A 24,269-nucleotide genomic window follows, 5' to 3' on the forward strand; every position below is an offset into this window, starting at 1 on the left:
GAGGATCTTATCGTAATTTAAAGGCCAAAGAAGCAACACGAAAAACCCTAACGAAGTTCACCTATAAATAATATAAGATTAACCATCCCATCCCCTTCTCGAATAGCGGCGGCCTCTTCTTTCCTTCGCTCTTCTCCTATAGAGAAGGAAATTTTAATGGTAAGGCTCCCCTAATGTTAGCAAAATTCATAGAAAACTACCTCGGTTTATTTAGTTTGCGGATTGGAAAGAGAGTGAAGCATGCGATGTTAGATTTTGTTGGTCGCATGTAAAACACTTTTAAGTTTGATCTCTTTCCCACAAAGAAGCAGAACTTTAATGCTTGTCTGCCTCCTCTTTCAGTGGTTTGCAAGTTTGGCTGTTCTGTTACATGCATTTCTTACACTATCAAATGGGTTATTCTGCATCCATCCATTGTCGTCCAATAAAAATAAAATTCTTTCATTCTTTCCTTCTTTCTTTCTGGGGAAAATATGGGTGACACTGTTAAGGACATTAATAAGCTGGAGAAGAGTTTTGCTGGGATTTCCATAATTTTACTCAAAAAAAAAAACAGTGCATGGCATCTTTGTGAACTATTTAGGGCTTCTTTGGCGTAGTGCATCAATTGGATTGTTTTACTCGCTTCTTATTTTTATATTTATAGTGACGGAGAGGTGTATACCATGTAATCATAGTTGATCACAAAATAAAATGCTAGGGTTAATGGTGCCATTCGGAGAAGGATTTCTTAGTAAATGCATGCTATAGTTCTCTTCTGCAATTCAAAATAAATTTGCAGAAAGCTTATCTTATCACCACTAGTAGAAAAGCAAAAAAAATCCATCGCTGGAAAGCAAGAATAACAGCAGGAGTCAAAGCATTGTATTAGTGACATACAAAGGTAATTTACAAACTCACATCTGGAAAGTGGAAACCATTAATTCTTGAAATAAAGGCAAGACTGAGTTTGTATAACTACCCATAAATTTAACTTCATAGTCCACTTGAAGATGTTCTATCTATTCGTTGAGCACCCAACCTTGGTAGTGCTGGCTCCCCTACTCGACCTCTTCCTAAAGATAGGGGCTTCACTTTGGTAGTAGGTGGAGGGCCAGCAATTGCTGCCCATGTATCACTATTGTCATTGGCTGTTGTTGTCTTCAGAGGTTTCTTACTTGATCTTGGTATCATCGTCATGGGGGGATGATGACTTTGACGTAGTTTTAGGCACTGGTGCAGCAACGGAGCCCCAGAGATGATCATCTTCTATCTTTAAGGCCTTTACTGTTTGTTGTTGGGTTCTGGATGCTGAAATAAGCAACAATAAAGCACTAGAAATCAGAGGCAATTCCAGCAGGCTTTATGCCATCACTTGTATAAAAAAATAGATCATTTGTGTTTTTATTCAATGGAAACAAAAATTCAGAAACTTGCCTTGTGGCTAAGGTTGATCAATATCGTCCCATCCTTGTTTATCACTATCATAATCATCATGGATTTATTTTTATAAACCTGTTAAGCTAACCCGTTAACATAGCCAACTTCCCCCTACCCTTTTCTCTCCCCCGCCTCCCGTCTTTCTAACCGATTCGTGCCCTAGAATGAAGACCCTATATATATATATATATAGATATATAGATACGTAGCTCCCCACACCCCCCGCGTCTCCCCTCTCGACGAAAGAGCCGAAGACGACTCCCCTACTCTCTCGGCACTCGACAGCAACGAGTCGAGGGCGACACCGGTCTCTCTCTCTCTCTCTCTCTCTCACGCCGGTATCTCTTCTCCTTCTAATTGTTTCTCTTTTGTTTCCTCAATTTCTTTTCTCAGTTTTTCCTCACTTTCTTTTGAATTTTCTTCATCTGATTTCTTCCACTTTCGCCTTCTCAATTTTTTATTTTCAATTTCGTTTCTCGGCTTTTTTTGTTCTTTCCCTTTTCTCAAATTTTCTACCTTGTTCTCTGATTTTTTTTTTCTATGTGGAATTTCTCTGTTTATTTTAGAGAAGAAAAATCAATTATATGTTGAATTAGAATGTTGGAATTCTTATTTTAATAGTAACAGTTAGATTAGTATAGTAGAACTTCTCTGTTTTATCTCATTTTTGCTATTAAATGCTTATGTATATAATAGATATATTGAATGCAATGTTATGTGTAGGTTGTCACTAGAATATAATTTTTTTTTTGGCACATACACATGTATAGATTGTCATTAGAACATAATTTTTATATAAAGTATTTATTGCCTTATCCTAGAAGTATCATATCCTGTTTTTTGAGAATTTGCTGTATCCAATATCCGTATTCGTGCTTCATAGGTAATTTCTATAAGTTTAGTGGCATCCAGACATGAAAGCTGGAAGAAAGAATCTGAAGAGGGCATGCGAGGATGATGTACTTTGTCTGCAAGAAGGTCAGAGCATCATGCAGGTCATATCACTTAGAGGATCCAATCTAATTGAGGTATTAATGGTGCATTCTGAGTTGCATGTTGTATTATTTTCCCTTGACTCTATTAAGGCATGAACTTTCTATAATAGTGCAACAGTAGAGCAGCTAATTCTTTTAAATTTTGTCAGTTTAATAGTGTGCATCATTTCAGTGGGTGAGAATTTGGTATAATGTCGACATGTAAAATTTCTTTTGTTGCATCAGTTTGTTCGTGTGGAAATGACATATGACCTGAGGAGGTTATCGTCACTGGGCAGAAAATTTTTAAATTAAACAAATTGCAACTTGATGATGAATCTCTTTTCTTTTTGGGTGTCTGTGGCTAGAAAGCACTGTTATTGCTCAATATGTTTGTCAACGCACCAGTGATATTGCAGCTTTAGGTCATCTCATTAGGAAAATTTGGGACAGACTTGCTGACTTCATTGAGACAAGCATGTGATTGATGTTTTTCTTTTGGCCTCCAACATAAAGGGGTTAATAAGTACATTAGAGATTTAAAAGCATAGGGTAACAATGAGCATCAATGCTCCTCATGTGACATAGGAAATTTAAGTTTAACCAGTCACATAGGAACTTAGGAAGCAGTTGCAAATTTTATATAGCATCACAAATTGTCCATCGGAATGGTGAGAAACTCTAGCAACAACAAGTAATGTCTTATCTTTACTTTCCAGAGAGATAAATTCTGCAACTTTTAAAGTAGATAGTAAGATATGGTCCTTATTCTTTTCTATATCTGGTTCACTCATTCCTCCTAATTCTCTGCTCTTATGTTGATTTACTTCTCATAGGTTATGGATGCAAAAGGTGTAAAATCTCTAGCCTTATTCCCAGCCAAATTCCAAAAGAGCTTTTGGATTAAAAGAGGTGACGTCACTTATACTAGCTTAAATCACAGGGTTTTCCAGCTCTTTTGGTTACTTGAACATCTGCAATATCTAGACTATTATTGAGATGAATTTGAACTTTTCTGATTTATCCTGTGTAGGGAGTTTTGTGGTGGTGGATGAAAATGGGAGAGAGCAGGCTCTTGAGTCAGGTAGTAAGATAGCATGCATGGTGTTGCAAGTTCTTTTCCATGACCAAGTTCGAACCCTTGAAAAATCATCAGAATGGTGAGTTAAACATAAAAGGAATTGAGTATGGCTATCTTAGGTGTCTATGTGATCATGGATGGAGTCACATGGAACTAAGAGGGGGCCATAAAGCCCCCTTGATTTTAAATCCTCCTTTATTGGGAGTGCCAAGTAAGCTGTAGATAAAGTCTATTAATAATTTTCTAGTTTCTACTACTTTTATTTGATAAGATACAACTTCTTTTCCACTCAAGAAAGCTACTATCAGAAGCTAAACCGAAGTGCTTCTAGATTATTTTACTTTTGAAAAAGAACATTGTTGATGATAAGTTGATTTATCAATTATCCATTTTTCCGTATGCTAGGCCTACTATCTTCAAAAGTACTGCAGTGAATGATTCAGCGGTGGTCCATCTAGAACAACTAACGTTAGAAGGGGAAGAAGTCGTAGATTCTGCCCAAGAGGATGACCTCCCGCCGCTTGAAGCAAACATGAATAGAAATAGGCCTGCTGAACTCTATTCAGACTCTGATTGTTCTGGTTCTGATACTGATTCTTAGAATGCTTTAAACAGGGAACCTTCTTGATCCCTTCTATTTTGGAAGTGCTGCTCTCTTTTTTTATCTGGATGTACAATTTTTCCTCCATAGTGAAAAACAAGATCACCAGAGGAAAAGAATGGCCTTAGATGCTGAGAATTTGTTATGTTATTGATTTTCTTTATTGAAATAACTTTTTATGTCGTCCTTGGTGACTTAGAAGTCTAAAGGAAATTGTGTATGTTTGTTGGCTGGCAGCAGGACTTAATCAGGATGATAGAATATATCACTATGATTACTTTTTTGTAATATATCTATATTTCTACATTTCTGCTTGGCGATGAAACTTTTGTCGGCATTATAAGAACGTTGAACCATTTATTACGTTGCTGATTCTTTGTATGCTCTTGTGATTTTCATGGCTGTATGTTTTCTGATATTCATATAAACTGAAGACAATTACAGTCATTAATATAGATTCTTCGAATCATATGCATCAAATCAACCTGTTCGATGATGTTGCGGAGCTATTACTTTTTATTTACATATTGTTGTAATTATATGGAAACCTTGCACAAGTTATCCACTCTACTGATTTAGATTAATCATCTGTCATGAACTCCCTCTTAAGATGCCAAGCCATTCGTCAGCAGCCTACAATCCACACCATTTAATTTGTATGTCTCTCAAAATTGGACAATTAAATAGGCATATATTGTATGAGCTAAATTCGAATTCTATTGAAAACAGCTTAATTGGAAGCAGCCGTCTCAAAAACCCTCAGGCTGGTGTGCACTGACTGATATGAGATCAACCTCGTATAATGGAAAGCTCCGAGATATCTCATCTCCTCCACATATATCCTATTTTACTTTCTGCCATCGCTCAAATTTACCTTCAATCAACAGTGAATGCCCCCAAATCAATATATTTACTGCAGCCTTGGTAGGGAGGTTCTGTCAACATCCATATAGTGATATAGAGCTATGCCATACACTTACTGGACGTCTATGTACTACTTCACCAGTAATCTCTGCAAGAACATTCTCCCTCTCTGAAACGATGGAAGCGACTCGCATCCCTTACGAGAAAACTGCGGTCAACGATTTTAGAGATGGCCTTCAAGAAAGAGTGGCAATCCTCACACACCCTCAAGTTCTTTATGACCACAATCTCAGCCCCAGCTTCAGTGCTCAACAACCCAAAAGCAACAGCCAACTTCTCACTATGAAAGCCAGTCATTGGCGTTTCCTTCTTTCCTTCATTCTTCTTAACATCTGCCTCACCATCCTGCTTCACCAAAGCTTCTAACTTAGATACCGACTCGTAGATTCTCTTCGCCTGTGGATGCGAGTGGTCATCAGCCATGAACAAGTGAACCTTTCCCTTGTGCTCAATATAGCTGCAACCAGGCTCTTTCTTTAACCCCCTCTTCCTCATCATTGCTCTTATCCTCGCCACACCGTCCAAACTCTCGGCGTCCGAGTAGATGTTCGACATCAGAACGTAGTAACCTACGTTGGTCGGCTCAAGCTCGATCACGCGATCGAAAGCCAATTCCCCTATTTCGACATCCTTGTGTATCTTGCAAGCGCCTAATAGTGCACCCCACACTGCACCGTCCGCTTCCACCGCCATCGATTTGATAAGCTCCTGTGCATCCTTGAGTCGGCCAGCACGTCCGAGGAGATCCACCATGCAGGCATAGTGCTCTGGAGTCCGTTTTATCCCATAAACCTTCTCCATGGCATCAAAGTACTCCATTCCTTTGTCAGTCATCCCGCCATGGCTGCATGCAGACAAGACGCTCACTATCGCGATGCCATCGGGTCGCATGCCCTCCATTCTCATCCTCTCAAACAGCTCAACCGCCACATCCCCGTGACCATGCATCCCATATCCAGCAATTAATGCTGTCCATGAAACAATGGTCCTTTTGGGCATTCTGTCAAATATCTCCTGAGCTCTTTCCAGTTCTCCGCACCGTGCATGGAAATTAATCAGTGCGTTCTGCAAGAATACATTAGCTCCAAAAGACGGCTTCCCCGAAAGTATATACCGCTCGACACCGTTGCCGAAGGAGCGAGCGCCGAGGTGTGCACAGGAGGAGAGAACTCCCACAAGCGTGACCTCATCCGGCTTAACACCAGCATTTCCCACCATCTGTTGGTACAACTCCAGTACCTCGGAAGCGAGACCATTCTGCGCATAAGCGGAGACCATGGCATTCCACGAGACAAGGTCACGCTTTTCTGGACAGATTTCGTCAAATATCTTGCGTGCCAATTCCACGGCGCCCAAACGAGCGTAGGAAGAGAGGAGGCAATTTGCAACGGCGGGGACGGCGATGAAGGACGAACGGAAAGCGCAGGCGTGGAGAGCGGAGAGGGCAAAGTGAGGAGATGTTGAAGGGAGCAGAGCGAGAAGTGTGACAGCGTCGAAGCGAAGGCCTTCGCGGCGCATCTGGCGAAAGAGTTCAAGAGCTTGGTAAGGCAACGTATTGAAGCTGTAGCCTGAGATGAGAGCATTAGAGGCGGTGAGAAGTGTAGAAGGAGGAGTAACGGGTGACTGAAACATTTCGTCGAACAGTTGGTGGGCGAAAGGGAGGAGGTGGAGGCGGCAGTAGGACGAGAGGAGAGAAGAGAGGAGGTAGGCATCCGAGGAGGGAAGGAGGCCGGATTTAATGGAGAGGGTATGGAGTTGAAGGATCGGAGAGAGGAGAGAGAGGGCAGCACAGGAGAGGAGAAGGGAAGGAAGGGCGAGAGAGCATGGAGGAGGAGATGGATTGTGGCGGAGGAGGGCAAGGGCTTCGCGATGGTGCCCATGGCGAGCTAGGGTTCGCACTCGGGCGCTCCATGGCTCCGTAGTTGGATTGCCCACAAGATGTTCGATCATAATCCCCTGAGAATTCGTATAATCGAACGAGGTGGAACTGCTACGTTCCTTTTTAAGGTCTAAAGGTTCAATCAAGTCATACAGACGGATAAATATAAATGCAAGCAAACTTTCAAAATGTTGATGTTATAAAGAGAAAGAACTCAATTTTTAAAATGTTGATGTTGATTAAAAAGTTTTAACATCGCAATACATGAGCAAAACAATAATATTGATTTTTATTTCTGAGAAAATGGATACACGAATAAAAAATAATACATGTATGAATATATATTCACTGGAAAAGAAAAGAAATGGAAGATACATACAAATACAATAAAAAAAATGAATTCAGAAACCTTGGAATTTTAAATGCTTCAACCAATGAGTTCATAGCCACTTCACCTCCTTGACGAATTATTCACAAGGAAAACCACCTATTTTAAGATAATCTTCTCAATGAATCACCTAAAATTATGGAACCTCATATGTTGGCATCTTTTCCAGAACTTCCATATGTGGAATAATTATTCCTCTTCCCCTCAATCCAATGTTTCATATGACCTTCTATAAAAGCTCGGCAAGAATGTGGTACTTAGTTCTATACTTTCATTTCTTTCATCAAGTTCCATGCTGTCGTATAGCAGTTCAGTAACCTTGGTCATAATCCAAGCCGGTAAAGTACAAGAACTGATCATCACTTGTCAGGTCTCCCTCCAGATGAACTCCACCTGAAGTTTTGCATGGTTTCAGCTCAGCTTCAGTAGCTTTCACTATAGGATGGTTCATATATTTCAGAGATGGAAACTGGACCTCCTTGATGATAAGTCTCAGAATGAGAGGCAGAAATGGTTTTACTCGCAGGGAATGATAACATAATAACTTTGGAGCAGGTGCCACACCTCAGCTTGCTTGATCTTCTTCTTGATATTATAGCATCCAATGGAACTTGAAGCAGATTAAAACAATAATTACAGATGATAAAAGGAGCACCGCCTGAAATAGGCTGGCATTCGCGCTCAGGAATGTGGGTATAAATGGTAGAAGATCGAGATCGTAGACTCCAGGCAGGACCCCCGCAAGATCTGCCATTGCCATGATTAGGCAGCAATTGCAGTCGCTGATCTTCCATATGGCGATGCGAACAGGAAGAGGGCGGCAAGGAAGGTAACTGTGTCTGCTGATTGTATACGGCAACATTTCTAGTTTCTCTGTAACGAGTCCCATAAGTGTAAGTAGAAGTAGAGTTTGATCTAAGACATGGATCTTGTTGCTGATTAGGCTTGTGAGCAAAGAATTGTTGCAGGTGATCACTACCTCTGCGCCGATGTGCTTTCTCATCCCAACTTTGATCGGTAGTAGATCTACTAAGTTGTTCTCTTAATTTATTCATCTTCCTCTGCCTCTCTGTGCGGTCATGTTCAAGGAGCTTGGATGACACCTGATTGGACAAATCAAAAGTTGAGTCTCTTGATGAAGATCTGGAGGACCTACCTATTTCCGACTCTATTGAGTTACTTACGAACTGAAAATCTTCAGAGTCAAGTGAGGTTCCTCTAAGTTGCTTACTGACACCATGTATAGAAGAAAACTCATCTCTTATTATATCAGAGTTCTGCACCGTAGCTGAGTAATACCTCTCAGTGGTCATACTTTCATTTTCCGACAAGTCTCCTTTCTTTTCCTTTTTATCATCCACGATTCTTTGTCTAAAAGTTCGTCTTGAATTAAGATGATGCTGACCATGGGCATGAGTATTACTTCCACCATCAGATGATGATATGCTTCCACCATAATAAGCATGTGAGCTTCTGCTAGTTGAAGATCTTGAACTCTCATAAAATATAGTGCCCCGTGCTCTATCAAGCATATCCTCATCGGACGCAATGCTATGGCTGAAAGAGGATGATGTTTCATACAGTTCATCGTTTGAATTTGGAACAATATTTCCTTCTTCAGTGAGTTTTGGAGAGCTCTCCACTTGTTTATTCATAGAGTGCGAAATATTAGCTTGAAAGCTTTCATCCTCTTGGTTACGGGTTCTTGTCCTTCTACTTCTGAAAGCAAATTGGTTCATACCAGAACCTCTTTCTTCAGTTACATTTGAAGAATAGAGAGCTATTCGTTCCCCGGAAGAGACTGATACCGTATCTGCTGAGCAAATATCTGACTGATCCAAAGTACTGTCTATTTCATTTAACAGCGAGTTGGAACTTTCTTCAGCATCATTTTGATTCTTTGCTGCAAGGCAGATAATAATCATGACATTAATTTCTCAAAAATAAGAAAGATGCATCAATGCTCACAGATTGAAGAAGGATTGTACCTCGAAGCACTTTACCACATCCACTGCATGTATATACAGGAACACTAGCATATTCAATGAGCTTCTTGGAACAATCCGGGCATTTCACAAACCGAAATTTTTTGCCAGTGCTAGCCATGGTCGTGTTTGGAGATCACATATACAAAATGAGGCACTGAAATGACTTTCTAGTGAAGAAAAGGCATAATTATATATCCTCAGGCTTTCAGAATGTAAAATGGTCCAATGCTCAGAATGCCTCTTCTTGCTTCTCGTCAAATGAGCTTGCAGGATTATCTCTGTATACGTTAAGAATTTTATTAGAAATTTGTCTCCCTATTTAAGCTAATTTAGAAGACTTATTTAGTGCCTAGTGATGGAAACATACACTCAAGCAGACTAGCCTGATTTAATCTAAAATGCAATGGATGCATCAAAAGCAAAAAGTATAATTTTTGAGTCTTGCCCCATGCACCTAGATGCATGGATATGAATCACAGAACTACCCCCATCAGTTACATGGTTAAGGATGCATATGTTTTACCACAAGAAGTAAGATGTATCCAAATGAGTGAGAAATGTGTCATTAACATTTAACAATGATGAAGACTCTCAGATGGTATTACCAGAAACTATAAAATATAACTCTTTACAGATAAACACTTGCAGGTATCAAATCCTCTATGTAAGTTTGAAATCTTCAAAGCCTGTTGATACAAAAGAAGCCATTAAGACAATTCTATGTAATGTTAAGGAAATCAATAAAGAATTTCATCGATCACCAAGATCGATGGAGCTAATCAAGGATACCAAAGATATCGCATGATTTAAATTTTATATTCATCCTACAAAGGAAGCGTTACCAACTTAAATGCTATTTAAAAGACATACCACAAAAGCTGCACATTATGACAACATGTCGGGCAATGTTTTCTTAAGATTTTAGCCTCTTTGAATTTTTTTTTTTTTAAATCTATGTAAAGCACCCTACATTCATGTACATATATGTAAGCATCGGAATAAAATTTGTGTGAGAAACACTTCTATGGTATCAGAGCCATTTCAATAACTTCACTGAGTTTACTAAATCTTATTCTATGAATTCTCCTTCTCCTCAACCCAATGTCCCATCTTCCATCTCTTCTTTAGTTACTCTTAATGTTTCTCCCTAATTTCCTTTGAAACTTACTTAAATCAATTATATGTCGTGGCATTCTCAATTTCTTCCTCTTCTTCATGGTCATAACATTTTAATTTGTGTCAATGGTTCCCATGTTTCACGATCCCCTATTATCCATATGGGTTCTTCAATGTCGAAATTGAATCGAACAATATGATCAGATGATTAGTTGATCCTTAGTTAGATAATTTCCTCTCTTTCTGAAGGCATTCTTTAACACGTCGTCAGTGCGTCCACTTCACATGAAGCATATACAATCTTGTCTCAGACATTATCACCATCCTCACGAACCTGTGTTCTGCACCTAAAAGATCTTCCGTTGCTGATTATCTTCAGCATATTTGATCACAAACTCTCTTGCTGCTATCAACAAACCAATTAGTGATTAGGATCTTGTGTTTTCCATCCTACGTAGCTTGTATCTAATTATTCGATTTTGCAACTTATGTCAGCACCAGCGCTGATCTCATTTCTTTTGATATTTATTGTGTCTTTGTGGTCTTGTTTTGAGCCACGAGGCATTCTTAGCTGACACCTCTAACCAATCTATCCTACATATTCAAACTGTTAATTCTGCTATTAAGTCCTCATATGACTCCTCGAAAGCTCACCCCACCAATCACAAGTCCAATAATGGGAACAACTCAAGTAGTGGAAACATCATGGCCATCAACACAATTCAAGCAACTTCAATGATTCATGTCGCCAATGTGGCTCTCCATCCTTCACAAACCATCCTCATGCCACTTGCCAAATCTGCTCTCAAGACAATAAAAGTATATATATATATATGTTTTATGTAGACACATATTTTTAAAATTCAAAGAGACCAAACCTTTAAGAAAACATTGCCACCTTATTTACAGAATTGTTGTGCTGCCGTAAGTGTGACTTTTATGATATATCTTTTTACTACCATTTAAGTCGGTAATGCTTCCCTCCCTTTGTAGGGTGAATCCAAAATCCAAATCATATGATATCTTTGGTATCCTTGATCAGCTCCACTGATATTGGTGATGGATGAATTTCTTTATTACTTTCCTTAACATGTAATATATGAAACATAGTATCCACTGGATCTATATGCTATATTGATTTGGTACAAGCAAAAGAATTATTTTTTGCTTCCTTTCTTCAAAGAAACAACAGAGCATCTAGAGATATCCTTCCTCAGAGTACAGTGAAGAAAACTTATCGACTAATTCATTGAAGAATTTCAGTAACTACTACTTGAACTAACCATGAATATGCGAGATCAAAATCATCTCCACGAAACCCACCAACTAAACTGAGAAGAATCAACCATATATGCTTCACAACAAAACCTACCCAAATGTTTCAACAAAAAGAATAGAATAAAGAGATAAAATAGAACTAATTAGCATTATTAGCCTCCATACTGATTGATCCAAAGTAGTTTCCATTGCGTTCTAAGTTCGCAATCAAAGATTGAACAATCCTATTGGCTCAAATCTGGATAATAACATCTTTTAAGAAACAAGAATTGAATGGAAATCAGAGAAAAAGAAAGAAAAGAAATAGAGAGACATACACACACCATCGAGAGTTAAAAGCTCCCGATATCTTCTTAACTCCTCGCCAATTTCTTTTCTCTTTCGCTAAGAGGGGAAGAACCGAAGAAGAGCTGAGAGAATAAAAAGTAGTTGCTTTGAAGAGAAGAAGAAGATATCTTATTAATTATACTTCAAACAAAGAAAGAGTGGGTCCGATAGGTAGCATAACGACAACGAATAATAGTTGGATAGGCGATAATAACAATAATGATATAATTTTAATTCCCGCGTTTTTTTACTTTTCAAATAAAACCCCGTCTTTTATTAGATTTGTCAGAAGCCCTTATTAAATTCAATAGCGCCTATCAAAGTTACTACGAGAGTAATATTTCGTAACGTAGGGTGTGCAATGAGAACTTTTGTCGGATTCAAAACACAAAAGGGCTAGTATTTAATTTAGGTAAAACGAGGTCAGAGTCACTTAGTCGAATACAACTTGCTACACGAAATTTTTGGAGAACGTGTCAGAGTCATTCAAACATTATTTGAGATGTTTGAATTTGTCTCTTAATTTAAGTGCTCAGTCATAAACTAAAATAATAATAATAATAATAATAATAATGTTAATAGCAAGAAGAATTGATATAAAAAAGTTGACCTTTTCCTTAGTGCCAGTGGACTTGGTTTTCTTCTTCTTCTTCTTCTTCTTTTAGTTTGAGATATGGGTTGACATAGGTGATAAGAATTATTTTAGCTCAACTTTATTTGTTACTTATGCAGCTATACTAATTAAAACCTAGAGCGTAAGACAGCTATCCCATAATTATTTTTTAGAGAAAATGACGACTAGGCCCCAGTTAAAGATATATTACAAAGAAAAATAAATTAGCTCTTCTCTTTGACCAGTAAATCTCTCAGCTTTCGTAAGTTGTTCTGACGTCAGCGATCCGTTCTTCATAATTATTATCATCCATCTGCTGCTGCGGTTTCTAATTATGGAATAATATATCCGATTATGTGTGCTTGTATGTCATTTCCAGTATTAAACGTCATGTACTGCTGGATGGATGTTTGATAAATAATTAACAATTATTTAATCATATGACGATTTTCTTTTCCAATTATAAAGTCATATATTTCCAAATGTTCAACCAATTCATATTGGACTTTTATTACTAACCTGATGACCTCGTCCCCAGACACGGTTGCTTCACTGGAAGCCGTCAAATTAGCCAAATTAGGCACTTTTATTTACCACCTCATTTGTACTTTTCTTCCTGGAATTTTCATAGGCATTTACTACTAATTACTAGATGGAGATTACTTTGATATTTCTGACCTGGATCACATAGAATGACGCTAATTTTTCTTTCATATATTATCTATGTTATATTCCAAATTTTATAATTAACACCTATCTTTTCCTTGTTAATTTATACAAGATATTTTAAATACTTCTGAACTTAATCTTTGTATCTCTGACATAATATTTTAAAATAGAGGGTCGGATTATAAAAACACGGATGTGAATAATAAATCTATTAGAAGATAGGGTTTATTTGAAAATTTACATGCCCCCGGGCCCGGATCCATGCGCATCAACGGAACAAAACGGATACGGGTACGGTTTGACCGCTATCCCATCCGCATGCGATCCGCCTCATGGATAGACCTCCGCTAGCCACGTGGCAAAAGTCCAACCGCTGCTGACCCTTCTCCGGAGTCCATAATGGAAGCAATAGCAACCAAAGCAGAGCTATCCTCCTTTGATCACTCATGGCTTCGCTTCTTCCTCCCACCACTGCATCCATCACCAACCACCTCACCTTCCCCTACCTCCCTTCTCCCAAACCCACCTCTCTTTACCAACTCAACAGCCCACTAACTTCTTATAGAAGAGGCAGAGGAAGGTGCAGTGCCACTCTTGGAAGCAGCCCTGAAGACCTCATCGCAAACGGCCTTCAGTTGGATGAAAAAAACCCTCTTTTTCCCATCCTAACTTACACTCTTACCCAGTTTGAAGGAATTGCGACGAAGTTACCAGAGATTGAGAGATGGGAGATACTGGTTCTTGTTGGGTTGTCTTGGATTTACTTGACTGCAAGGCCTGGCGTGCTCATTGGAGCAGTGGATGCTTACATCTTTGCGCCATTGCAGTTGGGCTTGGACGGTTTGTTAGGGAGGAGGAATTTGAAGATGAGCGATTTCGTTGTCGGCGAGAGGTTGGGGGAAGGATCGTTTGGGGTTGTCTATGCAGGAGCCATTGTGCCGAAGGATGTCATTATGGAGGATAGGGTGGGGAAGAGGAGGAGGGTGCAATTGGATGAGAGGTTCAAGGAGAAGGTCATTTTGAAAAAGGTAATGATATTGTTTTCCAACATTAGTTTTTCATTGGTCAAATTAGAAGATTATGTTAGTCCCCATAACTTATTTGATGAAATGCCTAAACCATATTCGGTCTAGATATGTAGGCTAAGTTAACTAGCCAATTGCATTTAAGTGTATTGAGCTGAGGAAATAATGTTTTAGGTTGTTGAATGTGGTTTATTAATCAGGTGAAAATGGGAATTATAGGAGCTGAAGAATGCGGTGATTTTGAAGAGTGGTTTAACTATCGTGTCTCTAGAGCGGCTCCCGAATCATGTGCTGAGTTTCTTGGGAGTTTTATTGCCGATAAAACATCTTCAGAATTCACCAAAGGAGGCAAATGGCTCGTGTGGCGATTTGAGGTATGTCCATGAGTACCATTTCGATTAATTCCTAATTTCCTTCGAAAATGGGTGTTCCTTGATTTGCTGAGGATTGAGGCCAACTTAACATTGGTTTGATATTGGACAATCAGTTGACCTAGTTATGTTACACGTCCTCTGAATGGCATTTTTTTATTTCTTTTCTATGTTTTTGATGCCTGGGAACTTAACTAGTAAGCCTTGTGGTTGACACTATAGACAAGCATTGGCTTCTTGTGTGACAGCAGTCTTTGTGAACCTATCATAGTAAAATTGTCAATTTTCTATGAAGTAGAAGTTGCTGCTGATGGTGAAGCTATGTCCTGTCTTTGCTTGTTGAATCTTTCATGTAGCTTTTCAACATCATTGGTAACTGGATTATTTCCATTCTATTTTTCTACTTCAAATTTTCTTGTATCACATCCAGTTTGTGTTTTGCTAGAGATTTTTATGTACTAAGTGTCAACAACTTAGTCCGGGATTTAATGATTTTTATGTACTTTCATGCACATCATAATTGAATAATCATCTTAGTAGCTCAATTTTCCTGAAAAGATACTAATGGTAACCTCATGTTGTAGGGAGACAGAAACTTGCTAGATTACATGAACGAAAGAAACTTTCCATTCAACTTAGAGTCCATCATGTTTGGGCGCGTCCTTCAAGGACTTGACTCAATTAAAAGAAGTGCACTGATCATTAAGCAAATAATGAGGCAGATAATAACTTCTCTGAAGAAGATCCACGATACAGGAATTGTTCATCGAGACATAAAACCGGCTAACTTGGTAGTGACTACAAAGGGACAGATCAAGCTTATAGATTTTGGCGCAGCAGCAGACCTTCGTATCGGCAAGAACTATGTACCAAACCGTGGATTGCTTGATCCAGACTATTGTCCTCCCGAGCTATACGTGCTTCCAGAGGAAACACCCAAGCCTCCTCCAGAACCTATTGCAGCTATTCTCTCTCCAGTTCTTTGGCAGGTTAGCTTTTCTTCTTTCTCGCTCTCTCTACAGATTTCACATATATAAGGTACATATGTAATTATGTATAGTCTCATAAAAAATTTTGTTCTGCCCTCTTAGGGTCATATCAATATAAACCATCCAAACTATTCATATATCACTGGATCCAACCTTCCATAAATCATTAAATCCCGGACTAAGTTGTTGACACTTGTTTATGCTTGCTGCAGCTTAATAGTCCCGATTTATTTGACATGTACTCAGCTGGGATTATACTGATGCAAATGGCAATTCCCACTTTGAGGTCTACATCAGGTCTGAAGAACTTCAACTCGCAGCTGAAGGCAGTTGGTTATGATCTAAACAAGTGGAGAGAAATTACCCGATCGAGACCCGACTTACGAGTACTTGATCTTGATTCTGGTAGAGGATGGGATTTGGCAACAAAACTAATAGCAGAAAGAGGAGAGCTGAGACGAGGTCGGTTATCTGCTGCTGCAGCCCTAAGACACCCATATTTTCTTTTAGGGGGTGATCAGGCAGCCGCTGTGTTGTCAAAGCTAAGCTTAACCAAATAGGATATTTCTGCTGACTTTACCAACACATTAGTTCTGTATAGATTAGTATAATATTGTCTTGCCCTTTTGCCCCTTTTCTGTTTCATGGAATTAGGTAAGGGGAGAGTGGGTGTTTGTTGTTATCAACCCTGTGTTCAGGAAAGCATTTTGTAATACTATTGCAGCAAGTTAAAAGAAATATCCTCCATTGGATCTCAATTATCATTACTTTTCCTGGTTAGCTTCTTCTCAAATAGTTCATACATTTTGTGGAATATATTATACTGGTACACACGACGAGTATTCTTCAATTAGTTTGTGGAATGAAGTTTTCATATTTTTCTACTAGAATTGCTGGTAAACTTAATACTTTTTCAGTAGAGTGTTTGTATGTTCTACTTTTCCCCCTCCTATTTGATAAATAGACAACCCCAGTCTGATTCCTTGATTGCCTTCAGCATTCTTTATAGAAGAAAGGTTAGAACCAACATCAGAGTATATCACAGGTACTTAAGAAATTTTGAGCTGTTCTTGAAGAAGGATGGCTTGAGCTTGATCAGAACATAATGATACAAATCAACTTTTTCTATCCTCATGTACGAGGCTATTCTTTCTCGCTCTAACCCATTCTTTCTTTCATTCTTTTTGCTCTGGTTATGAAGAACTAGCAGCTCCCTATCAGAAGTTTATTACAAATAAACTCAGATCTAGATCCAAGAACAAGTGACGTGATCCTTGCACTCAAGGCTAATGCAGAAAACCTGCTGCTATTTTATCCAATCAGGGTACATCATCCTGAATTCGCTGAGGTTGGCATGCTAGTGAATCAACAAAGAAGACCATTTTTTTCTCGAGCTCCACTTTGTTTGAGCCTTCAAGCATATCCAGCTTCTTCCCATCTTTTAGGAAGAGGAATGACGGAGTTGCGCGAATATTCCACAGTGAACTCAATTCCTGAAGAAAGCAACCAAAACTCATCGGAATCACAGCAGTCTATTCATCATCGCATAAAAGTTCAAGGAGAATTATACTTAGCACCACCTATTTTGTTTTTAGTTTACTTTACATTCCTTTCTTTCAACACGTCTACTTTAAATTCTATATATTTCCATTGATTGCCTTCATATGAATTATGAAGCATCTGTTGTCTATGATGATAATATAGCATGACCAGCAAAAAAATAATGCAAATTGGACAGGCGACCGAATAAAAGAACCCACATACTGCTAACTCATCAACATCTATTGCGAGGAAGACGAGTGAAGGGTGCCTCGTAGATAATGCAGCATATAGAGGAGCACTAACTTTGCATGGTGCACACCATGATGCACTGAAATTCACCACAACCTGTGCAATTGTAGATTTTTATGGTTAAATCTCATGAAGCAAGAATATGAAGAAGTAATATTACATGAGAAGCATCTATAATCCAATGACACAAACCAGAATGTAACACAGAGAAATCTCATACCGCTATTTAGAGATTAGAATTGCCCATTTGATCTGATTCTTTTCATGCCTGAATTAGTGTTCATGTATTTTGTCAGGCTTGCAAAAAATTTCACCTTGTTCATAAGAGTGAGCCAAATTTTCTTGGAGTATATTCGCAAAGATTAGAAAACCGAGAATGTAATGTTCATGGCCATTGTCTATAGTGTTACGTAAACCTAAAATCATGTATATGTATACATGTATGTGAATATAAACAATCCACAATTAGCACTGAGGCTCTCTTATGTTAAAATAGGATTCTGGCAGAACTCTATTTCTACATGTCCTGAGTGACATCGATGATTAGATATTAGGAGAAACCACTGCGATTAGTTTTGAGTATGTGATATGAATGGAGAGCAATTGCAATGTCTCAAAAAATCATTTAATTAGGAATTTACTTACTATACTCCCTTCCTCATTTGATTGTGCTATCTCCTCATCATAGCTTTTCTTGTCAGTTATGACATGAACATTGCCACCAGAATAATCGAGCTTTTCCTGGCAAATAATAGTACTCTAAAATTAAAAGTAAAGAAAGAAAAAAAAAAAGAAGCAAGTCCCCATTAAAATTGAGTAAATTATCTCTTAATAAAAACTACGAGTGAAAAAGAAAAACTTAACTCTTCCAAAGCAATTTCCCATTTATTTATCAATAACCACTAAAAGATCATCCGCTTCTCCTGGGGAAAAGAAAAAAGTAATGCAATCCGCCGGAAATTGCAATCGTAGATCAAGGCAAGATCGAGCAATTTGATACCTAAATCCCAGCCTTCTGCGATTGGAATGGCGGAGGAAGGGATTTTGGAGGGGGGAAATCGACGGCTTCGCGATCCAAGATCGAGAAGCCCACTCGAAGCGGTGATTCGCGCGCGAGATCGGCAAATCACGAATAGCTTATTTCGCCATGGAGGAGGGATATAGGCCGGACGAGTGTGGTAGCAGTAAATGACGAAAATGCCCTCGCGGGTCTGCTGGTTTGACTATTTGTGCTGTCGGAACGAGGGTAGAGTGGGGTAGAAAATGATTTCTCGGAGAGTTTGACCCTAAAATAAGGTCTTAGCAATCTTCGACACCTCATATGGTTAACCTGGCGGAATCGAATGATCTACTTTGCGATTAATTGTTATAATAGGTAGTTGTGCCATTTGTATCCAGGTGTTCGACTCTTCTATATATATATTAGAGAAAGTTATTTATTGAGTTTAGCAATTTATTACAACTTGGTATAGTGAATAAAAAAAGAAAATAGGGTTTCGGCTTATGAATAAGTTCACACTTGGTTAGGATTCAAATCAACTAACAAAGAAGCATAGTATCAAATACAGTACTAAACAGAAATAAGGAAACAAATAAAGTATGATAACAAACTTGGAAACAAGCATCCCATCCCGCTTGACTAATACCGTCAACACCACAAATGGAAGCAAGAAGAAGTTTGAGAGCTTTTGATTCAGTGTCCTATGGCACAGTTGACACCACAGTAGACTTAAAAGAGCAAACTACAAATCCTAAAGAAGTAAGATGCAAGCTAGGGCCAAAGCAACTCCAAAATAGATACAATCTCACAGAGTTGTAAACCCCACTAACAAAGCAAAGCAACAATGAAGCACGGCACGTTGAGGGACGGTGGACATAAGAGGAGGATGAGTGGTGACAGTAGGGTATAAGGAGGAGGTGGCAGAGTGAGGTCGAGGAGGTTGGGCTAGAATAGTCGGAGCAAGGCACCGACAACTAATGATGCGAGTCCTGGCGGGGTAGGGATCAAGTATGCAAAGGTGAAGATGGCACTGACACCAATATCGACAGGTAAATCGAAGGAGGCTTTGGGGAGGGCAGCAACTGATTAAAGTCCACACATGGAAGAAACCAATCATATTATCTGGAAACGGGTACTACTCGATTCATCAAGGACAATGATTTTGATTGTGGATCCATGGAATCGACTTGGGCAGATCATGTGCAACAACAACCAAACTTGTTAAGAATCTGAGATTAATCAATGCCTTTGTGTGCTGGAATGATCCCCCACATGCCACTTAATGCTGCTCCCAGAAACGACTTGATTAGGGAAAATTAAAATAATAATAATAATAATAATATATATGAGAGCTTCTCAAGTGGAGTACTAGCATGGCAGTGATGCAGTATAACACTCATTCCAGTAGCAAAAGAAGAAGAGATAATCAGTATAACTCCAACTGTTTCATTAGTCATACGGTGGTGAGTGCATAATGTTAGATAATCAGTTAATCTAAAATTTTTAATTCCTGCGTGATTGAGTTAACAGAGTATTTGAGTAGAGATATTGAGTTCAGACTTATTTATTATTTAAAATAAAACTATTATTTTTTTAATTACTTTTAATTTTTAGAGTAGTTAGCGTGTTATTATCTAGCTAACAAATCCTTTCTCATTAAATATCAAAGGGAGAACACTGAAATGTAACCCACCCCCACATGATGCTGCGTCTCAGGAGGCATTGCCTGCCGACTTCTGCCTGCCAAACTGGAACTGGCTATGAATTGGACTGCTCGTTTGATCGAAGGCTTAAATGGGTCCCGAAATTAATTAACGTCTTTTGGAATTGGCTCCAACTTTTTCTCAGATCTCATTAATTGCATGGGTTTTGGTCATCAGGCTCGTGAGCAATCACTCCTTTCAAGAGCTGCAGGCCAAATGGAAGCATTTTATTGTTTCTTTCCAGGATGATGAATGCTTATAGTTTCCTTATTTGCTGGCATAATTAAGATGCATTGGGTGCTTTTTATATTATGAGATGGCATATGTAGAGTTAGCCACTCTAGCATGTCACCCTTTTTTATAGTATATAAGTTCCTTTTTTTGAAGTGCATGGGAGTCTGTAGCCCAGAGAGATCATTAACTGAGGGGAAAAAATAAAGTGAAAGGCATGAGATAGAGACCCATCACCCAACTATTTGTCAGGTTATTGTGTGAAACGTGAGTGAACAAACCCTCTTCCTCGTTGTTGCCTGGAGAGGCATCCGGATTTCCGCCATGAATTCGTCCTTTCCTGGAGAAAAATTTCTCTTCTTGTAAGCTACTTGCTGTAGGAGCAGTGACAAGTCCCAACTTCTCCCAGTGGAGTGTTCTTCATTTGCTCCAGGGTTAGACAAAATGAATGGTTATATTACTATTTCGAACTGTTTGATTCGGGTCAAAACAGGAATCATTCTAATTGGAACAAATACTAATGATAGAAATGCATCAAGAATGGGTCGAATGGAACTTAGTACACAAGCCACCGGTGTAAACAGGAATCATAAGTTCAATTTTCTCATAGACATTAAAATAAATATTAAAAAAAATTCATTGAAATGTTATATGGTTTTAATCCATTTCACGGAAAGATCTGCCGAATTCTAAATATAAAAAAGGGCAGACTTTTTTGTCTAGCCTCTAGACTAATGAAGTCCACCAGAGAGTGGATTTTGTTTAATTTCTTTTTACATGTTTTTTTTTTGGGAAAGGTGAGTATGGATTTAATTAATAAATGCACTCCAGCATTTAACTTTTTGTCGCCTACTAGCACCTTATCCAGAACAAAAACTTTTGTCGCCTAGCATGATCCACCAAATCAATACTACTTTGTTATATATATATATATTAGTAAAGCAAAACCTCCGACTGCTAAGCTCTCACGTAGAAAAAAAGAAGAAGAAAAGAAACAAACAAGTGTAAATGGCACCCTCTAAATATACTATTTTCCTAATAATAATAAAACTTAAGAAAATATGAATAACACGAAAAATCCCGCCACTCTCTCACTACCAGAGCTCGCCGAAAGACTCGAACCTGGAGGGTAGTATCGTCATTTTATACTAAGCTGTAACGATATCGTGCGAGAAAACGTCCGCATCGAACTCCCCGAATTCCACCTCCCAAAAGAGCGGCCGCGGCCAGTAGAACTCCGTTGAATCAAACGGCGCCTCGAAGGCGAAGCCGAAGGCGCCGTCCTCGTCGCTGTTGGGGAACCAACCAGATGACGCTGTATCCTCGTTGTAATGGAGCACCGAAGTCGGGGACGAGCTCTTAACCGGCGTCTCGGGGTGGGATCTCGTCGCCGGCTTTTCGGGAGGGAAGTTTGTTACCGCCTTCGACCCCTTGAGGCGGAGCGCGGCGGAGTCGTAGACGGTGGCAGCCTCCTCCGCTGTGTCGAATGTCCCTAGCCAGACCCGCTTCCTCTGGTTCGGGTCTCGTATCTCCGCCGACCACCGTCCCCACGGCCGCCGCCGCACCCCCCTGAACTGCTTCATGCCCGTCGCTTCCCTCGAGGACGACGCCGCTCTCGCCCTCCTCCTCGTCGCTGCCGCCGCGACCTCGATCTCTATCTCGTGCACGTGCCTTCTCACGCGCCGCCATCCCACGCCACATTCCTCGTCACTCGAGGACGAGTCCGTCGCATCAGCGTCGGTGAAGTAGACCCGTACGACCCGCCTCCTTCTTGCTTTCCCGGCGGCCGGGGCCGTCTTCCGGGTCGCAAAGATGTGCTCGGAGAACTTGATGGGCTTGCCGGCGATTTCCATTTTCCTGCTCAGATCCATCGGTAGGAGCCTGAGATTGAACAATCCGGAGCGGCGCAGGGTTTCATCAAGAGCAAAGGTAAGAGGAAGATGCCCTCTCGAAGTAAAGAGAAGATATCCGAGAACCAGCGTGTAGGTTTTAGTTAGGGTTTTAGAGGGCGGGAAACGAAGGGAATAGATAGAGGAGAGGAAGAAGAGGAAGGGGGAGAGAGAGAGAGAGAGAGAGAGAGAGAGAAACGAAGCTAAAGATTGGGGGGCTAGAATGGTATTTGAAGCCCAAATTTTCGTACCTCGTTATTATCACCAACTTTTTTTACTTACCATTTTACCCCTATCCAGCTAGTAGGGCAGACGCGAGTCGGGGTCGTTACGTGCCTGATCCTATGGAATTCCTCTCTCACGAACGCTGAGGTACACGTGGGCGCTGCTCGAACCGCGCGATATGGAAATGGGCCACTGGGTTGGTGGTGAGGGACAGCTCACAGTAGGGAGGAGGGACCGAGGGACGAGAAAGGAAAATTGTTGTACGCAGTAGTGCCAGAGTAATTGCTGAATTAATTTTAGGGCGTTTTCGTACATTAATTTGATGGGGGGCGTACGTTAACGCCTGGTATTAGGAATATGCCATTGGTGGGGTCCACAGTAAATAACCTCGATTAGGAGGGGTAGGTACGCCGGGAAAGCCAAAGCCATCTCTGGGACTGGGAATGGAGCAGTTAAGTTGTCCACCACCGTAGGGACGGACATTTACAAAATGGAGAGGAGAGCGCGAATAACGTCCGCCGAATCCAGCGGACGATACAGTGATGCGCCACGTGGACGACCACGTCCTCATTTCTAGGTGCGACTAGGCTCGTGGAGTTTCTTTCTTCTTCTTCTTCTTCTTTTTTTTAATTTACAAATTATATTTTACCCCAGTCAAACCAAAATTTACTTCAACTGATTTCATTTTCGTATGTATCCGTATCTATTTACTTCCTCATTTTTATATTATTATTATTTTTTATTATATTTTACTAAGTTATAAGTTAAAAATAAATATATTTATCAAGACAAATTTATAAATAATTTGATAAGCTATCTAAAATAATGCCGATCGAATTTTAAATAATAAAAATATTATATATATAATATTATTGTTATTTAATCTAATAAGTAATTATTTGAGATAGCTTATCAAATTATTTATAACCTTGTCTCTAATAAATATCTTTATATTAGACTTATAGATTAGTTAAATATGATAAAAAAAAATTTTAATTTAAATATAATCATACAGAAATAAATAATAAAAGTAGAGATTTTGGCAAAAGTAGCCTTCTTTTAAATTTTATTTACCCAAATAACCCTAACACATCAAGATAATATTAAAATAGGTTTATGTAACTATAGCCTTACGTAAAACACTCATAAGTTTAATATTTTATTTTTAGATAAAAATGTAAAAAAATTTGTCTTAGAAAACAATGAGTAATTAAGCTTCTTAGAGAAAAAAAAAACTAAAAAAAAATATAAGTAAAATTTGAAGGAGCAACGATTTTCAATATCTTCACAATATTTTATTACTAAAATGAATAATCAAGCATAAAGTTATGACACTATAAACTTTTTTTTTTATATTTTTACTTATATCTTTCAAGTTTGAGGTCCAATTAAGCTTCAATCAAAATTATTACATTTAATTTTTTTTCATTTTTATAATTACATAATTATATGTCTAAAAATAAGCTATCAATTAGAAAGTTACGATGTGCAAAAGTGAGTAGTTTAGCGTCCTAATAAGATACTAAATATTTTAGTATTTTTAATAATAAGATGCTTAACTATTGAGCAATGTATATGTATCCTTTTTTTTAAGTAAAGTGCTAAAATTTGTAGTATTTTTTTCAATAAAAATATTAAATCATATAAGCATTTTACTTGAAAATATGATTAACATGTAGTATTTTACTTATGGCTATAGTAAAATACGCTTCTTTTAGAATTAATTAGGTTTGGGGATCTATTTTGATAAATAAAATTTAAAATAGGGTTAGTTTGGACAAATACTTG

General features: G+C 38.8%; 6 protein-coding genes across 13 annotated transcripts; 2 read left to right on the top strand and 4 right to left on the bottom strand.

Annotated features, from left to right (window-relative positions):
* Window positions 1-47: 47 nt before the first annotated feature.
* On the top strand, window positions 48-4,438 carry LOC140798777 (uncharacterized). Of its 3 annotated transcripts, none has more exons than XM_073152818.1 (5): window positions 48-159; window positions 2,332-2,447; window positions 3,230-3,305; window positions 3,427-3,553; window positions 3,880-4,438. In XM_073152818.1, exons 2-5 carry the CDS (start codon window positions 2,334-2,336, stop codon window positions 4,073-4,075), a joined length of 513 nt encoding a protein of 170 aa, XP_073008919.1. In that variant the 5' UTR covers window positions 48-159; window positions 2,332-2,333; the 3' UTR covers window positions 4,076-4,438. The 3 variants fall into 3 exon arrangements, with proteins under 3 accessions (XP_073008919.1, XP_073008917.1, XP_073008918.1); XM_073152816.1 differs by having other exon boundaries at window positions 61-159; window positions 2,303-2,447; XM_073152817.1 differs by lacking the exon at window positions 48-159 and adding an exon at window positions 1,562-1,757 and having other exon boundaries at window positions 2,303-2,447.
* A 195-nt stretch (window positions 4,439-4,633) lies between these two features.
* LOC140798775 (putative pentatricopeptide repeat-containing protein At3g11460, mitochondrial) lies at window positions 4,634-7,144 on the bottom strand. The gene has a single exon (XM_073152809.1). It carries the CDS (start codon window positions 6,947-6,949, stop codon window positions 5,075-5,077), a length of 1,875 nt encoding a protein of 624 aa, XP_073008910.1. The 5' UTR covers window positions 6,950-7,144; the 3' UTR covers window positions 4,634-5,074.
* LOC140798776 (uncharacterized) lies at window positions 7,144-12,084 on the bottom strand. 5 transcript variants are annotated; one of them, XM_073152815.1, is made up of 4 exons: window positions 11,966-12,084; window positions 9,255-9,532; window positions 8,451-9,169; window positions 7,144-8,369 (listed from the first exon to the last, which is right to left on the bottom strand). In XM_073152815.1, the coding sequence occupies exons 2-4, from the start codon at window positions 9,370-9,372 to the stop codon at window positions 7,689-7,691; spliced, it is 1,518 nt and encodes a 505-aa protein (XP_073008916.1). In that variant the 5' UTR covers window positions 9,373-9,532; window positions 11,966-12,084; the 3' UTR covers window positions 7,144-7,688. The 5 variants fall into 5 exon arrangements, with proteins under 5 accessions (XP_073008916.1, XP_073008914.1, XP_073008913.1 ...); XM_073152813.1 differs by adding an exon at window positions 9,860-9,940 and having other exon boundaries at window positions 7,144-9,169; window positions 11,972-12,039; XM_073152812.1 differs by having other exon boundaries at window positions 7,144-9,169; window positions 11,972-12,084.
* A 1,565-nt stretch (window positions 12,085-13,649) lies between these two features.
* Window positions 13,650-16,400, top strand: LOC140798576 (serine/threonine-protein kinase STN8, chloroplastic). The gene is made up of 4 exons (XM_073152458.1): window positions 13,650-14,285; window positions 14,483-14,656; window positions 15,238-15,642; window positions 15,855-16,400. The coding sequence occupies exons 1-4, from the start codon at window positions 13,704-13,706 to the stop codon at window positions 16,200-16,202; spliced, it is 1,509 nt and encodes a 502-aa protein (XP_073008559.1). The 5' UTR covers window positions 13,650-13,703; the 3' UTR covers window positions 16,203-16,400.
* Window positions 16,401-16,709: 309 nt separating this feature from the next.
* Window positions 16,710-18,567, bottom strand: LOC140798578 (thioredoxin H4-1). 2 transcript variants are annotated; one of them, XM_073152461.1, is made up of 5 exons: window positions 18,434-18,567; window positions 18,298-18,356; window positions 18,079-18,174; window positions 17,407-17,529; window positions 16,710-17,135 (listed from the first exon to the last, which is right to left on the bottom strand). In XM_073152461.1, the coding sequence occupies exons 2-5, from the start codon at window positions 18,316-18,318 to the stop codon at window positions 16,962-16,964; spliced, it is 414 nt and encodes a 137-aa protein (XP_073008562.1). In that variant the 5' UTR covers window positions 18,319-18,356; window positions 18,434-18,567; the 3' UTR covers window positions 16,710-16,961. The 2 variants fall into 2 exon arrangements, with proteins under 2 accessions (XP_073008562.1, XP_073008561.1); XM_073152460.1 differs by having other exon boundaries at window positions 18,079-18,192.
* A 2,948-nt stretch (window positions 18,568-21,515) lies between these two features.
* LOC140799007 (pathogenesis-related genes transcriptional activator PTI6-like) lies at window positions 21,516-22,238 on the bottom strand. The gene has a single exon (XM_073153104.1). The coding sequence runs from the start codon at window positions 22,236-22,238 to the stop codon at window positions 21,516-21,518; it is 723 nt and encodes a 240-aa protein (XP_073009205.1).
* Window positions 22,239-24,269: the final 2,031 nt, after the last annotated feature.

This window comes from Typha latifolia, chromosome 12 (assembly GCF_019914945.1).
Source record: "Typha latifolia isolate L0001 chromosome 12, TyphaL0001v2, whole genome shotgun sequence".
Classification (NCBI taxonomy): Eukaryota; Viridiplantae; Streptophyta; class Magnoliopsida; order Poales; family Typhaceae; genus Typha; species Typha latifolia.